We start from the raw sequence: 17,084 nt of genomic DNA, 5'->3' as shown, positions 1-17,084 counted from the left end.
CAGGTGAAAACACGCATGTCCCTTCGCGAGCATATCATGCTCTAATGAAGGGAAACAGGGAGTTACAATTTGCCCTCATTGTATTCCGTCAAAATGACGGACGGACGGATGGCCTTCAGATTTTTCCGTCACTGGAATTTTCGGTTAACGCGACCTCTGGTACACACACGTACAGGAAAATCTGGACCACGGCCAATCAGAGGGGGGTCCGCCCTTCACTATCTCTTATTGGTTTAGACCACGATATGGGCCTAATGTGTGTCTGTTGTTGAATCACAGGGAGACTTTCAGAGTCGCGGAGACTTTTTATCTCCCTCGAACGGCTGGTCGCACCTCAGATTTTTTTTAGTCGCACCATTGAAAAATAAGGTCGCACTCTAGAGCCCTGTGCATGCAGCGCATTGCGCTGTTCATCCGGTAAAACTGTGATCCTTCTTGAGTAAAATGAGCTCACATACACATGATTCATATTTGACAAGCACATGGTAATTTTATTTCGCAGCCGTGTTGTTAATTTGTCACTTTGTGTGCATATGTCTCACTTTCTATAACCAAACCAGTTCCACACCACTTCATCGTTTGTTTTGTCACAGGGAAGAGAACTCGCTGCTGCCGCACAATGGCAGGCAGCTCCCTCCATTGTCGAAGTGAATGCGCAGTATGTGCAGTTACGTAACGTGCGACGTCATGTGCTCTCTACCGCGATAGAGACGATAGTCCAAAATCTCTATCGGTTGACACATTTCTACCAGTTAATCGTGTCTACCGGTATATCGCCCAGCCCTACCATCAAGGTTATCTCAAGATCTTCGTTTATATAACATCCATCACTGAAATGTCATGAACAAACAGACACACCTAAACTTCACTATCGCAAGAGTAACGAGCTGACGCAGAGTAACGATCATTATAGAAAAGAGTAACGAGCTTGACGCAGCACAGATAACCTTTATGGTAAGCGGTTGGCTCGTGGGGGGGCTCTTTCGCATTTGGCCTTGCCGTGCATTTGAAAAATAAAAGGAATAGGATCCCTGTGTCGTCACAGGGACCCAGAATTAGAAAAAACATTCCGAAACAAGTTGGAGTGCTGGGGGAGGTAATGTAACGCATCTTACCATATTTGGAACATCAGGTTCCAATGCAATTGTACTGACAGGTACGCCCACCTTACTTGCGTATACATTTTGGCGGTCTAAGTCAAATCATACCACGAACTGACGTAGAATTGTGGGGGTGTGGTTACACGAGGCATTTCAGGCAGGTCTGGGTGAGCATTCACTTTTAGATAGAATGCATCTTTTGTTCCGATACTTTCATTTTTGTAATTATTCGTGTCTAATACATGCATAGGCAACTTATAACACACCAAAGACACAGAAAAACACGTATTAATGCCATATGACCCCTTTAAAATCTAAGTTGAATTTGTCAGTATTAATGGACCAGAGCTTACATAAATAGTTGCATTTTTTAACTAACATTTAAAACAGATTAATAAATTCTTGAAAAAATGTATTGTTCATTAATTATTTGTTAATGTTAGTTAATACATTTATATGATTAACAAATTTTAATTTGGCTTTTATTCACATATAATCATTGATCAGCCCACATAGATAGAAACGCAAACTTTAAACGCAAGAACTGTTGCGGAGACTCCGCACTGGCCAACTTTACAGTGGCATGCCACTAGCAATGCCAAAGTCATTGGTTCGATCCCAGGGATTTGCACATAGTCAGAAACAAATGTATAATACAATGCAATGTAAGTCGTTTTAGATAAAAGCGTCTGCCAAATGCATAAATGTAAATGTAATAAATGTAACATTAACAACGTTTATTCGGAGCGAATGAGACGAGTGGGTAAAATCATTGATCAGCGCACATACTGTACATAGAGCGCTATGATAAACACGGATGCGCAAACGTGCATCGCATGCGAGAACTGTTGCGGAGACTTTACCCGCACTGGCATTATTTCAAACATCAACTTAACCGGAGCGAATGAGACGATTGGATGAAATCATTGATGAGCGGAGCGCACATAAAGACATCGATATTTTTGACAACACTAACAGGCGGCAAAAACGTGAGGCATCCGGCACGCCTAAGCAATGCGCAAAACACTCCCTGCCAACTGAGAACAATTCAAAAGAGGCCCATCTAACAGCAAAAATTGCATTCTCTCTGATCGACCCCTTAAGAGTTCTAAAAATTTGATTAAAATGACAATTACTAAGTTTCATAAAACATTTTTTATAAAATATTGAATTCATCCAAACAGAAAAGTTTGACGGAGACGGCCGCCTCTAAATTTTATATGCAGGAAAAACCCTGGCTATGTGCAAAAAAAGTTAATTCGTTTTTACCTCCTTAATACTTAATAACTTCATCGGTGGCATTCAATCTTTTGGCTTTTATCACTGCAAATGTTGGTCTTGCTTCTGTATAAAAAGAAGAAAAAATCTAAAGTTTGAGCCGGGGAAATATGTAACCAAAACAATTTGGTTGATTTGACACAGAATGACCCATTGTTATCTGACATAAACATGAAAATATCCCATCCTACATCAAAACTGACTCTGTAATCCAACATAACTCCTAATCCCACAATCACCATCATTTAGGTTAAAGGCAAATACATTCTGCAGTAAAAAGCCTTTGCTTGACCTGTTGGCAACAGTGAAAGTGTTTTGAAAACCGTACTGCACAAAACACTGCACAAAGCCAGTACTGCAGGGGTCTCCAACCCTGCTCCTGGTGAGCTACCGTCCTGAAGATTTCAGATCCAACCCCAATCAAACACAGCTGAAGCATCTAATCAAGGTGTTGAGGGTTGCTTGTTAATTACAAGCAGGTGTGTTGAAACAGGGTTGGAGCTGCAGTCTGAAGGACGGTAACTCTCCAGGAGCAGGATTGGAGATCCCTGCAGTAACACAATCCTAAATCTCTTTTGTTGTAAAAATTCTGATGTCACAATGTAAGTAACAATGTTTCCTCCCGAAAACTTATTCCAGACCAATTCACCAATTGTGATAAATCAAGACTAAGTCAATTAACTAAAGCATTTTTCAGATGTGTAACTACACACAACCCTCAGATAGCACTCAGAAAGTGACCTCAGGGGACCGTTCTTCGTACATGGCTTACTACATCCAAGATCAAATGAAATATCCGAGATGACCTAATACCGCTAATCATGATCTGGATAATTCAGTTCTTCGAACGCACCTCTTGTGTACGATTAGTATATCTGGATTTAATTGGAAAGGCAGCATATATCGATAGAAGAACTAGTGATCAGCAACACTGCTATTTGGCTGGTTGTTACGTCAAAAGACGCAGTTACGTCCATAGTTTTTTTGCCAATGCTTAAAGATTATGACAAATTTTAAAACCTTATTAAAATGTCAGGAACACTTCAAACGATGCACAGACAGATTACTTTAAGAGATATGTATTACATTTTGAAGCAGTTGTAAACTGAAGTTGTATATTTTGTAGGGCTGTCAATCGATTAAAATATTTAATCGCGATTAATCGCATGATTGTAATGAGTTAACTCGTGATTAATCGCAACTTAATCGCACATTTTTATCCATTATAAATGTACCTTAAATGAATACTTTTCAAGTTTTTAATACTCTAATCAACATGGGCATGGACAAATATTGATGCTTTATGCAAATGTATATTGTTTATTATTAGTGAACATAGAGCATGAAGACTAGACATGTTTCAAAGGTCATAGATGTTTTTCAAAGAACTTGTACATGTCTATTAAACACATGAAAAAAAAACAGGAAAAACACAGGTTCCCATTACTTCTTTCTTTGCACTGAGCTATTTACTTACACAAGCATGTTTACAATTTCGCAACTGTGATAGCTCGGTGGAGGCTGTGTGCAATGCAAGGCATATGCTCGAACGGAAGCTGCCTGGCCGCGGCAATCATGTTGCGTGCACTATCGGTGGTCAGTGGGCTAATTTTGAATTCAATATTCCACTGTCTGGCTACCTGCAGAAAGTGCTCAGCGCAAACGTCAGCATAGTGCCTCTCGTCTGTCTTCATGACGGTCAAAGCGTACGACCGTAGTTTCCAGTGTGTGTCAAAATAATGAGCCTGGACCCCCAGGTAGCTATGGTTACTGAGGGAAGTCCAGTAATCTCTGGTGAGCGCAACCGTGTTTGTCTGTCTTATCGCCTCCTCGACTTTCGCTTTCTCCTCTTCGTAAGAGTCGTGAATCTTGCTTGTAACAGTGGCTCTCGAAGGTAGTTCATATGTGTAATCGTTAGATGCGATGCGAATAATTTCAAGTAGACCCTCGTCCTCCACTACATTAACTGGCCTACATGCTGTAGCCACCCATTTAGCTCTCGATGTGGTGAGTCTGTTGCTTGTGAAGTTGTCCATCCGTCTCTGCTGAAAACAATCTAGTGTGGTCTGCCGCGAGGAGGAGAGCTCTCTGCGTCAGTTGTATGCTTCGCTTCAAGTGATATTTTAAACTCGACGTGCTGCGGTGATAGCTTAATTCACATCGACAATAAATGCAGATCACTTTAGTCTTGTCGACAGAACCATCAGACATCGTTTTATATATGAATTTTACGTTCAGAAGACCTATTTATTTCTCCATTTCTGTTTGCTGCTGCATCGTTTACTTTCTCAAACTACGGGCAAGGCCAAGGTTCAAACAGAAAATGCGTGCTGCGTTAATCGCACGTTAATAAAATTAGTGCCGTTAAAAGGAATTTGCGTTAACGTGTTATTAACGCGTTAATTTTGACAGCCCTAATATTTTGATAAACTAACTAAGTTCTTTTTTTATAAATTATCTTTTTTAATGGTTACTTGCAATGAGATGGTGTTTTCCCCACAAAATAAAGTGTTTTATACCCATTAGTGTTCACTGCATGGGATACTGAGGAAAGTGTCTGGAGGACTGTCCGTTTCAATAACATTTCTTAAATTGGATTAACTCAGTAGCAGTTGCAGGAGTTCACATTATCTGAAAGGCTTTACATCTGCTGAGTCTGCATAGAAAAGTGGTATAGATAGTGGAAAATATGGTTTTGTTGTGCTATTTTATTGCTTTTAATGTATTGTGAATTATTTATTTCACTTAGGGCTGCTCGATTATGACAAAAATCATAATCACGATTATTTTGGCCAATATTGAGATCCCGATTATTTAACATGATTACTCACCAAGTTTTAAAACAGCATAGAAAAATAAAAAAACTTGGCTTTTCAACTGTGAATTCAACTGAAAAATAAATTGTAAACAAATAGCACAGCTGAACAACTGTAAAAGAAGGGGGTGCGCTGTGGATTTATACCACAAGAAAAGAGATGATCCTTGCAAAATGGAATGCGGCACAATAATCGTTTAACGTCGATTATTTTGTTTTTGTAATTGTTGAAGGCCAGAATTGACGATTACAATTATTTTCGATTAATTGCACAGCCCTAATTTCACTCCACAAAAGGCACATATCCATATATAAACTTTTTAAAGTCTTTAACAGTTGGATATATGCAAATTCAAAAGCCAAAACTTCAAAACATTGACCTTGACAATATAAAGAACACAAACCTTAAACTGGAGATTTAATTTGAAAAAGATTGGAGATCTAAGTAACTATTTCTATATTGTTTACTGACCTAACATCTCTTATTGCAGGTAAAATATGACAGATGCCTGCCTATTATCCATGGAGATTAAAAGTAAAATGCATGTGGGCATAATGCATGTTTGTGTTGCTTTTTATATAAGAATAATAAAAAAATTGTATACCAAAAGTTATATCTCATGAAGCTCAGTCTGTAGTGGTTTAGAGATCATCATCAGGCTGTACCTCCCTCACAGGTCTCCTCTGTTTTCTGATGATGTATGTAGTGTAACACATTACACAGTACAGGCCCTGTTTAATGATCCTGTCCTGGCTAGGGCTGCAGTGTAACAGGTTTGGGTCAGGGAATGGTGTCTTCAAACACAGTCCCATCATAAATGTGACTGAAGATTGTTGACTCATGCAGATTCAGGTCATTTTGCTTCAGTGCTGGTGATACTGTAGGTGCACATTAGATCACACACCATCTAAGAGATTAATCAGTCAGCTTCCTTATTGATTCAATTACTTTTTACCATTACTAATATTAAAATGAATATTACCTGCAAATATCATAATTTATTTTCAGAAAATAACATGAGGCCTCAGAGGCCTATGATGCAATCTATGACATCAATCAAGACACATAATGCTCATTGACATGATCATGACTGCAGAATCTTTAGTTCCCTTATATCATATTAATTAAGATGGGGTCTTAAGAGACTGAAATACCACAAATCATATCAAGCATATCATATGCACTGTCTGAGCTTTTATATCTCTTTTTTATATTTTTATATTATATGCGAATATCTCCTTCATAAGAAAAAAAACTATATTTTATTTATTCATTCATTTATTTCGGTCCTCACCGAAGACTTTTCACAGTAAATGAGAAACAAAAATTGTTCTAAATATATTATATTACATTACAATAAATAATGTTCTAAAAGCAAAACATTGCGTTAATTAATGTTAAAGTTGCTTTTGTATGAATGAAGCCGATTTGACTGCATCATGACCGCGATCTAATCCTGTTTACATGAAATAAGCCTGCTCCCGAGCAGGTTTAAGCTAACGGACCTGTTGCTAAAACAACAAGTCCAGGATGAGCGTTGAAGAACCGAACAATCCAAGATCATGCGAAATCGTCAACAATCAAATCCAGCTAACTGAGTTAGCGAGGTACGAAGAACGGGCCAGGCCTCTGGTGTAAAACAAAACAGACTTGTTACCATGTGGCAGCTGTCACCCGCCACAAGCAGCAGGCAAAGCTAGACTGCCAGAGGTCTCCGGAGAGATGGTTGTTTACAATCGACAACAGATGTCAACGGACAGAAGCAAACATAGCTTACAGCCTTCAGTTAAATAAATTTTAATTACGTTTATTTAATAAACACAGATATTTGTAAAAAAAATGATGGCAAACAAATGTGTATTTGTGCAGCATAAGCAAACAAGACAACAACACGGCAAACAATTAGAAAACTGAGGTTAAACAGACATTGAAAATGATCTAACAAGACTAACCTCCAGCTCAAAGAATTCCTGAGCATCATCCAAGCCCTGAACACGGATTTGCAGACCCTTGGTGTGGCTTTTCCCTCCTGCTCCCATAGTCGTTTTAAGGCTTTGCCCGGGCTCCAGGGTGCTAATACCAGTGTTGAAATGAGCTCCAAGTCGTGTGCCAGGGGTCTGAAGGGCACTGTAGGTGCCCTCAATCTCACCCATAGCTGCATCAGATTTCTACACAATACCAACAAAATTACCACATCTGAAATAGGGTGGCACACTATAACTCAAATCAAAATAAACGTTTATATAAATTTCATGACAAGTGTCATGAATTTATTCTCACACTTACAACTAGCCAGCACAATTAAGAGTGATTAACACAAGTCACCATAATAAATAAGTTACTACAATTTTACTAAATTTAGCACAACTACTACACATGGGGTCAAGGTGTGAAATAAGGGAAGCGTCACTGCGAGTATCACACACTTAAAATAAAACAAAACTAATTAAAACTTAATAATGAGTTGTTTCTCTTTAATGCAACATGTTTGAGTAATTTTACTGGAATGTCTGCAAAGATCACACAGTATCATTTACACACATTAGTCCAGAAAATCAAAATCGGGAACCATTAACGTACTTTATCCAAATATAAAACAGCTTTAATCATTTTTCTATAATGATCGGATTAGTTACTTAATTAGTTAGCTACTTAGCTAAGATCAGTTACTTAGTTAATAAAATGAATTCCTCTCTCATTGAAAACTGCAATTGCTAATGCAAACATTTTAAACAATTAAATTAGACAATGCAATTTTAACTAGTTAATAACAAAAATAAAAGTCGTGCAATATTAACGTAATAAAACAATGCTACTAAAATGCAACATCAAAAATCTCTGCAATACCACATCGCACTACAAACTTATGTAACTGCTGGTTTGAGGGTATATTTCAGTAATGAAACGTTCGCGACATAAAATAAAAACACAAATTAAGCTGTGTCATTATAGAGACGGAACAAAGAGTGTGAAAGTTTAGTCAAACCACACAAACATGCAAAGAGCTCAACAAACTCAAAGCTATGCATCAATGAGACTCGTTAAAACCTTTAACGCTACTGATTTCTGCTTAACTTTACTATCTATTATAATAAATCGATTTCATACCTCAGATTTTTACCTAGTATTTCTTCAGCTCTGTGCGTTATAAGTTACACGTCCGACGATCGACGTAGGCAAGCAGTGACCAAGGCAAACTGCGTTCTGATTCGACAAGTTCTGGTAGACGCCACCTCCTATTGGCTCCAACTCAACCTAAAATGGTCCGCAGCTATGTGGTACCTACCTGCAGATGCATGTGATTGGATTAGAAACGTGTAAGGAGCAGAGCTGTTTAAAACAGAAGCTGCGTTCCATTTGATAGGGTTCCTACGCAGTGTTCACTGCACCCTACTCACTGAGCATGGGATATCCGTTGAAGTGGACTTCGCTCACAAAAAAAAACGCTCAATTGGAATGCCCTGCAACGTCATCAAAGAAAGGCAACGGCACGGGTGCGCAGATTATAATATAAATAAATATTGTAACTTTATTTTTAAATTTAAAAGAAATATACATACATGTAACACGCAATATGTATTTAATCAATATAATCTTAACTTTTGTTTATGCTTGTATTTTTTATTTGACTGATGCAGCTTTGATTATTTGAAACTCTACTGTTATGCACTATAAAAATACATTTTGATTTGGTCAACTAAGGTTATGTGAGGATGTGTAATCCATGGTCACGTCGGTCTCGTCTCGCTTTTATTCCCAATGTGGTGCAGCCGTAAACATTGCTGAGGTATTACATTATAAAAAAGAACTGCTGCTGCTTACCACTTTTACATTAGTTTGTATAATAATAGCAAAATGGATGAATCCTTACACGCATATGAAATGTACATTTTATTGCACAATAAAATATAAATACAATATATATATATATATATATATATATATTATATATATATTATATTTATATATATGTATATAATATTGTATATAAATTATATATATTATATATATATATACTATATATATATCATATATATATTATATATATATATAATCACTATATTATATATTATATATTACACAATATATATATACAATATATATATATACACTTATATACAATATATTATAATATATTATATACAATTATTATATATACATAATAATATATACATATATACATACAAATATATATTACATATATACATATCAATAATATATATATATTTAGTTATACAGTATATATATTAGTTTATTTATTAGTATATATATAATATTATATATACAGTGAGGGAAATAAGTATTTGATCCCCTGCTGATTTTGTAAGTTTGCCTACTTACAAACAAATGAAGGGTCTATAATTTTTATGGTGGGTTTATTTTAACTGATAGACACAGAATATTAAAAAAAATCAGGGGAAAAAAATGTTATATAAAGGTTATAAATTGATTTGCATTTCAGTCAGTGAAATAAGTATTTGATCCCCGAGCAAAACATAACTTTGTACTTTGTGGAGAAACCCTTGTTGGCAAGCACAGTGGTCAGACATTTCTGATAGTTGGTCACCAGGTTAAATATTGTCTTTTGCTGACACTCTTCCAAACCGACGTTAGAAGAAATCTCTCTCCAAGAATTCGCCGCCATCTGACAGTCTTTATAGTCCGCCGAAGAGGAGTCATACAGATGCGTGCATTTTCGAACCTCTTCAATCAGACGCTCAGTAACTTGGTCGATGTCGATGCTCGCCATGTTGTTCTTTTGTGGACTCTGAACTTGCCGGAAGAAGACGCCAGAAATGCGTAGAAGGAAGTACGATGCTGCCAAACCGACCAATCACAGCGCTTGCGGTCCGCGTTGAGTTGACGCGTTGTTACATTTTTGGAGAGGTGCGCTACGCAGAACCATAATTTGGCTTTAACTCTTCCGTTGTTTTTCTGACTCGTGATGCTACGCGCAATGGCAGTTGGGTGCTTTTCCTTTTCCACTTCCGGCTAAGTGATGTATCGATGTTCCCTGATTCCCTACGCCGTTCGCAGTGCCCTTCGAACTAAGCGTTGTCGCTACCTGATCCGTCCCGGAAACACGATTTGTTCCGCGCATGCGCGAAACTGACGCCACTTCCGGTTAATCCATCTTTTACGACAGTCGACTCGATCCGTTCAGGGGTTGCTCGATTTGTACTGCGCATGTGCAAAAGCGCATCACGACACTTGTCCTGCGGATGTGCTCGATTAGATATTTGGTGATGAGTATGTGATAGCAGTATAGACTCTTTTGCATTTGATGAACAACTTAAATATTATCTCTTAAAATGAGAAATTCCTGACAGCCCTACAGAGCGTCGGAAGGTAAAACGGGCGTCTACGAATTATATCCTCAAAGAGGTAACTAAATGCCGAGAAACTGACTGTCTAACGTTACACAATATGTCATGTGCTTAATTTATACCTTAACAGTAAATTACCTGTTCAGTTCTCGTAATTCGGTGCCCTGCTGAATAAAAATAGATTTGATAACAGATCCATTAGCTTTCTACAATTAAAACCATTACAAAATTCCTGTTTTGTATTGTTTTGGGGATTATTCAGAGGTTTATATCTGCCACAGTACATAGACCATAGTTTCCATCCCAACCAAAACAATTTCTATTATAACCGTTAAATCCAATAGTTGCAATCCAATATCATATAGTGATAAAAGTGATCATAAATATAGTCTAATCTGAGTCAGATATTAATGATTGATTTTTCTTTACTTTGAACAGCAACCTTTCCTCTTTAAACAGATGACAGACTCTTCTACACGGGCCCTAGCAGAGCAGGCAGTACATACGGCTAGTTGTCCTGTCAGAGGAAGAGAAAACATCTGATTTTACAGAGTGCCACAATAACCCAGGAACTGTCAATCACAGCGGTGTCAGAGGCACTCAAAACAGGGTTATTGCTGGCTACTATTGGTCCACAATAATCAACGAAGTGAAAGAATGGGTAATATACTACAGAGGTGGTACTTTACTTTACTGAATGACCCCATCAAACTGTTGTGCCAGTCTTGCATTCCATTAAGGTACTGCTTACAATATTTGTGCATACTCATGAGACTAACAAGCTAGTCTCAAGCTTGTGTACAGTTTTACCAGCTTTGACTGATGCTAATTTTGTCCCATGCAGGTAAAAGAAGCTTGGTTTAGATTGATTGGACCACTACCAGAAACAAGTATGTCCGTACCATGACTGACTGTACACCAAGTGGGTGTTTTCAGAACACATGCAGTCAGACAGCAGCTGAAGCTGAGACAATGCATCATTTTAAACATGGCCACTTTCACAATTATGTAACCGATCTGCCTTTAATTTCAGATGGGAAATGCTTGCCTCAAGATTGTAGAAGAAGCTGCACGACAACATTTACTGTGTACTATTGTGGCCCGGTTTCACAGACAAGGCTTAGCTTATGCCAGGACTAGGCCTTAGTTAATTATCTGCATGCTGATGGTAAGAATGTTTCATTTGTCAGAGCTGTTAGATAATAAAAGCAAACTCTTACAGTGTTATTTGTGTTTCACAGTATGCACCTGCACATCGTGTCCATTAACATTCACAGAGGTAAGATGGATTTTCACACAAGAAAACATATGCCATCAAACTACTGTGTGTGTGTGCGTTCGTGCATGTGTGTGTTTTAGGAGGAGGTTCCATTGATTTGCTAGTGGTGGTGCATTCAACAAGTGTATGATAGACTATCCTGCCAAGATAATAATATTACATCTGTAAAGTCACTGTTAGTAAAGTGATAACATATTAGGGACTGTTTAAACTGCCATTTGCAGGTTTCATTCGCGCACACACAGCCAATCTAACGTTGTTTTTAAACGCATCATTTGTTTTTTCATGTCACAGACACCCGATGGTAGGCCAAACCATTGCAGTCTATCTGTCCTTCTGGTTTTCTTCCCACCTTTTCGATTTCAACATGGCAGCGGAGTGAAATCTATTGCATGTATGCTGAATATGTGCCTATATGCATGCACATATACACACATGAATACAAACTTGAGAGAGGGAGAGATGGAAGGAGGTAGTGAGTGAATGAATAACTACAGAAAAGAAGGAACAAATGTATAAATAAATTGAATGAATTCAGAAAATTCTGTGTGTTTCTTAAATACAGACATTTGTTAAAGCATGCTAAAATATGTAGAGCATAACATATAAATAAAACACACACTTTACTAAATGGTGTCTTAAAATTCAACTTAATAGTTAACATTTGTATTTAATTTTTCAATTATTTAATTGGGGTAACATTTTGTGCCACATATTGACCTTTACATATTTTGCCAAAAAAAGTAAGAAGAGAATCATTAATAAAAAATAAACTTAGTTTTACTATAAACAAAAAACATTTTTTTATGAATAAAAATCTATTTCTCACTGCTGACATATAATAGGATTCTTAGTGTATCTCTCGTACGTTTCTCCAAACCATTACAAATTGTAATGTGTTTAATGTCTTTTGATGTTAAATGCAATGTTCAATAAAGAGTTTATTTAAAAACTATTTCCGGTATGGAACAAACTTTTTTTTAACTGCCGTAAATTGTATCGACCGGACGTGGCATCAGTTTCGCGCATGCGCGGAACAAATCGTGTTTCCAGGACGGATCGGGTAGCGACAGGGGTTGCTCGATTTGTCCTGCGGATGTGCTCGATTAGATATTTGGTGATAAGTATGTGTGATAGCAGTATGGACTCTTTTGCATTTGATGTACAACTTAAATATTATCTCTTAAAAGGAGAAATTCCTGACAGCCCTACAGAGCGTCGGAAGGTAAAACGGGCATCTACGAATTATACCCTCAAAGGTAACTAAATACCGAGAAACTGACTGTCTAACTTTACACAATATGTCATGTGCTTAATTTATACGTTAACTGTAAGTTACCTGTTCAGCTCTCTGTCGTACTTAGGTGCTGTAGGAAACTTTCCTCGTCGAAGCAGAGCCCAGGAGACGTTGGGATATCTTTCATACAGAAGTTCTCTTTATTGAGGACTCGCTGTGCGTCGCTGTAGTCATCCAAGTCTGACTTTTAGTTCAGTACAGTAGAGTTTTATACCTTTCAAGGGGGCGGGATACATAGAGGTGGAGATGATTTACACAAAGCATGCAAATGCAATACAGGAATCAGCCATTACCGGAATTGTCCCAGCCAAGGTCTCATCAGCATAACAGTGTCATTCAAATGCATAGGTGCTAATCCAATCAGCCTGACAGTATTGCCCATACCTTCACATTATCATAGAGACAAAGGCTTAGCTGTGCCTTAAAGCTTAACATTCAACTTTAACTTGGGACCCTGCCCAACGGTCAGGAAGTGAATAAAGACAAAAGGGTAACGTCTCAGACATCTGGGCTGCCTGATTGTTCTTCTTAGAATGTAATCGTCTTTACCTCAAAATGTGAAACATAATGTACATAACTTTAACCTAGATATAACATTGTATAAATTTGTAATCCCACAGTGCCCTGCTGAATAAAAATAGATTTGATAACGGAACCATTAGCTTTCTACAATTAAAACCATTACAAAATTTGCATTCTTTAACTGACCGCCGGGAAACAAAACAAAGCGGTCAGATCGAATTAGAAAGCTTCCGTGTTACATCAGTGACAATGAGCGTTCATCAAGGCTGCTTTTTTAAAAGTATGCGAGGTTCATAGTATAGATTGTTTAAAAGACGTCCAAGAGTTTTGTTTGAGGTACTTAGTGGAGTCTAAAAGAGATGTTTTAACGTGTTTGCCGACTGGATATGGCAAAAGTCTTATCTTTCAAGCCTGGCCGACTGTCTCCCAGAATTTGGAGGGGTACCATAGAGATCCAATTTTGCTTGTTGTTTGCCCTCTCACATCTATTATGGAAGATCAAGTAAAATACCTCACAACGAGAAGGGGATATCCGCCACATATGCGGGCCAAGAACAGATGCTGACATAGCAGTTGGACGGTTTAGTCTTGTGTTTGGTTCTCTAGAACTGCTTGTTGGAGTTAAAAAGTGGAGAGATATGCTCCAAACAAATGTTTACCGGGAACGTCTTATTGGCATGGCTGTCGACGAAGTGCACACCGTTGTACAATGGTAAGTAATGCTATTGTTCTCTGACAAGTAGGTTTCGTGTATTTTCTGTTTTAATGCATAAAACTTACTAAACAGCTGTTTTATGCTTACATTAGTTTACTTTAGTTACGTGTATTTACATGTGTGTTTAAGCCGGTGCTCTAGGAGACTGCGCGCCATTGTAAAAGTAAATTTGGAGACGATCGTGAATGAATGATTTACTAGTTGCACATCGGTCTGTAATTGTGGGGACATTTTCACGCCACTAAACATGACGCAGCACAAAACTATACTGGATTGGTAGCTTCACCTGTCAGTAATATTGTCTTTTGGGTGGGCCTTGACCAATAAAAGCGGCCAAAGTTACCAGACCTTCAGCATGAAGGTCTGGCTACGCGAGACTAATGATACTTGTTCCCCATTTTAACTGACTTGACCAAATAATTTTAACTTCAATAAAAATAGAATATTTTTGTATGGTAACTTGCGCCTCTTGCCATTTTTCTTTTTTTTAAGTGGAGTAGACGTGTGTGCTTCCTTGAATTGTTTTCCCCTATTAATTTAGGGTGGTGTAGTCATTACAAGTGGCCACTTGCTACACTTGTATTTTTGCACATTCAGTAGCCTGATTTTCACAAGCAGGGTCACCTCATTCTGCATAGTGTCCATGTGCACCTTGTTTTGAATCCATAGTCATTTGCATTGAGCCTGTCTCTGCTTTCTACCTTATAACTTGGTTCTCTATGGCCCGGTTTTACAAACAAGGCTTAAGGCTAGTACCAGGGCCGTTTCTAGCTGTTTGGGGGCCCTATGCGAGATACTATTTGGGGGCCCCTATTTTTTCAAACTCTGAGGTAGAGATTCCTAACTTTTTCATATATTCTGTGACGATGCAGCAGTCTGTTACATTTTAAGAGGAAAGCAGGCTAGAGTACATTAATAAATGCAACAGATACAGTGTGTTCTTGAAAAATGTTTAATGTAAACTTTGAGGTGGCATAACATAAAAAAGCTTTAACCCACCATTCCAAAACAGTAAAAAATAAATAACTAAACTTACTTAAATAAATAGGTATATAATGGACCAGCAACCATGTTACGTTTCGATGACATTGTAATTAACGTCTACCGTTATTCTCATCACTTCAGTGGAAGGTGGGCGGCTGTCAATCATCCCATCAGACCTGTCGGCACACGTCACTTACCACGTGACAGCCCAGCCCAAAGGTGATTTTGACCTGATTACCCCATGAACACTTCCATGCTTTGCAAATGAATGCATAATGAATGCATGCAATACATGCAAATAAAGACAGGTACTTTTAATTCTCCAAAATATAATAAAATAGGAGGCTGAACTTGCAGTTTGGGGGCCCCCTGGTGGCTGCGGGGCCCTATGCATCCGCATTGTCCGCATATAGCAAGAAACGGCTCTGGCTAGTACCAGACTAAAATGAATGTGTGACCTGTTAACTCAATATAACTTGCCCAGAAATATCTTAAAATATGTCAGTGCCATTGTTTTGTCTCGAGATGCACACCAGTAATGTGTTCTTCAAAGGCATTTTTATAACATAAATATCTTAATTCAACTAAGGCATAGTCCTGGCTTAAACTAAGCCGTGTCTATGAAACCAGGCCTATATGTCTTTGCTGTATATACACAATTACACATATATTTATATTCACATATTTGCACTTCTAGTTGTTGATAAATATTGGTCAGGAGTCTTCTCCTACTTCTAGTATCGTTTCAATTTTTTATTAAACTTTGAAATTGAAATTATATAGCTGAACAGATTTTTTTTCTCTCTGACTCGGTCCTTCTCTTAGGAGTAGGTGAAGCTTGCAGCATGTCCATGTAGCAGCTGACAGATAAAAAGTTTTCTGTAGATGTTTGTTGTATCGTTATTTATTAATACATATGTATGCAGTTTTGAATCTACCCCACAATAAACAACAAAGCAGTGTCATGTTTACTTATTCCAGAAATTAGGCAAGCAGAGTACAAACAGCACCCTCAAGTGATGGTATTTGGAAACAATATACTGTAGTCAACGAATATACTGTAGAGCTGGAAAAGACACACAGATAAACAAATAAATTGTCAAGGAAGAGGGTCAAATTAAATTAATATAAATGATTGGTTTGATGATTTTCTGAAAAAATGTATGACATTTTTGTTTATTATAATTGACATGGATAAGTCTTGCATAATAGGTCTCCAAATACATGTTCCACACAAATCAACAGGAACAACAGAAAGATGATAATTTTCTTGTTTGGGTAAATTTCTTAAGCACAAAGTATTCACATCAATATTTAATTCATATCAAGAGTAAAAGTCAAGGTAAATATTATACATTGCTAGATTATAATTATTGAATTATGTGTTGATCTTTAAATATGTTGACAGTATGGTGGGGCTTTTAACTTTTTAAGATTACTTGGTAACATAACAGCTCTGCTATGGATGTATAATTTGTTTGCAATGTCACATATCGTCACTGTCGGGCAGAATCCTTGTATCTCCAAAACCATTATTTTTGAGGAAGTTAAAAAAACGTCTTGGTTACGGATGTAACCTCGGTTCCCTGATGGAGGGAACGAGACGTTGTGTCGAACCGACAGAATGGGGTTTGTCTTGAGAACCTATCATCTTCTGAGTATTTAGAAAAGGCCAATGAAAATTGGCGAATGAAATTTGCATGCCGGGCTCCTCCCCGGATGTCCGGGTATAAGAGGGAAGCCGGCGTGCTCATTCATTCACCTTT

At 37.7% G+C, this 17,084-nt stretch overlaps 1 protein-coding gene and 1 long non-coding RNA gene across 3 annotated transcripts in view; one reads left to right on the top strand and one right to left on the bottom strand.

The window, feature by feature from the left end:
• Nucleotides 1-8,623, bottom strand: part of LOC130556694 (FERM, ARHGEF and pleckstrin domain-containing protein 2-like) — a 68,857-nt gene extending 60,234 nt beyond the window's left edge. The window contains exons 1-2 of the mRNA XM_057337932.1: nt 8,303-8,623; nt 7,147-7,362 (exon numbers count right to left, since the gene is read on the bottom strand). Coding sequence (XP_057193915.1) covers nt 7,147-7,347 — 201 coding nt within the window. The 5' untranslated portion in view covers nt 7,348-7,362; nt 8,303-8,623. The remainder of the gene's footprint in view (nt 1-7,146; nt 7,363-8,302) is intronic.
• Nucleotides 8,624-9,489: 866 nt separating this feature from the next.
• On the top strand, nt 9,490-12,709 carry LOC130556811 (uncharacterized). Of its 2 annotated transcripts, none has more exons than XR_008963244.1 (6): nt 9,490-10,579; nt 10,960-11,261; nt 11,366-11,411; nt 11,555-11,689; nt 11,763-11,800; nt 12,095-12,709. It is a non-coding gene; the product is annotated as an uncharacterized LOC130556811 (long non-coding RNA). The 2 variants fall into 2 exon arrangements; XR_008963243.1 differs by having other exon boundaries at nt 11,366-11,443; nt 12,095-12,708.
• The last annotated feature ends 4,375 nt before the right edge of the window (nt 12,710-17,084 follow it).

This window comes from Triplophysa rosa, linkage group LG7 (genome assembly GCF_024868665.1).
Source record: "Triplophysa rosa linkage group LG7, Trosa_1v2, whole genome shotgun sequence".
NCBI classification, from domain to species: Eukaryota; Metazoa; Chordata; class Actinopteri; order Cypriniformes; family Nemacheilidae; genus Triplophysa; species Triplophysa rosa.
This window is presented reverse-complemented; position numbering and strand designations above follow the sequence as displayed.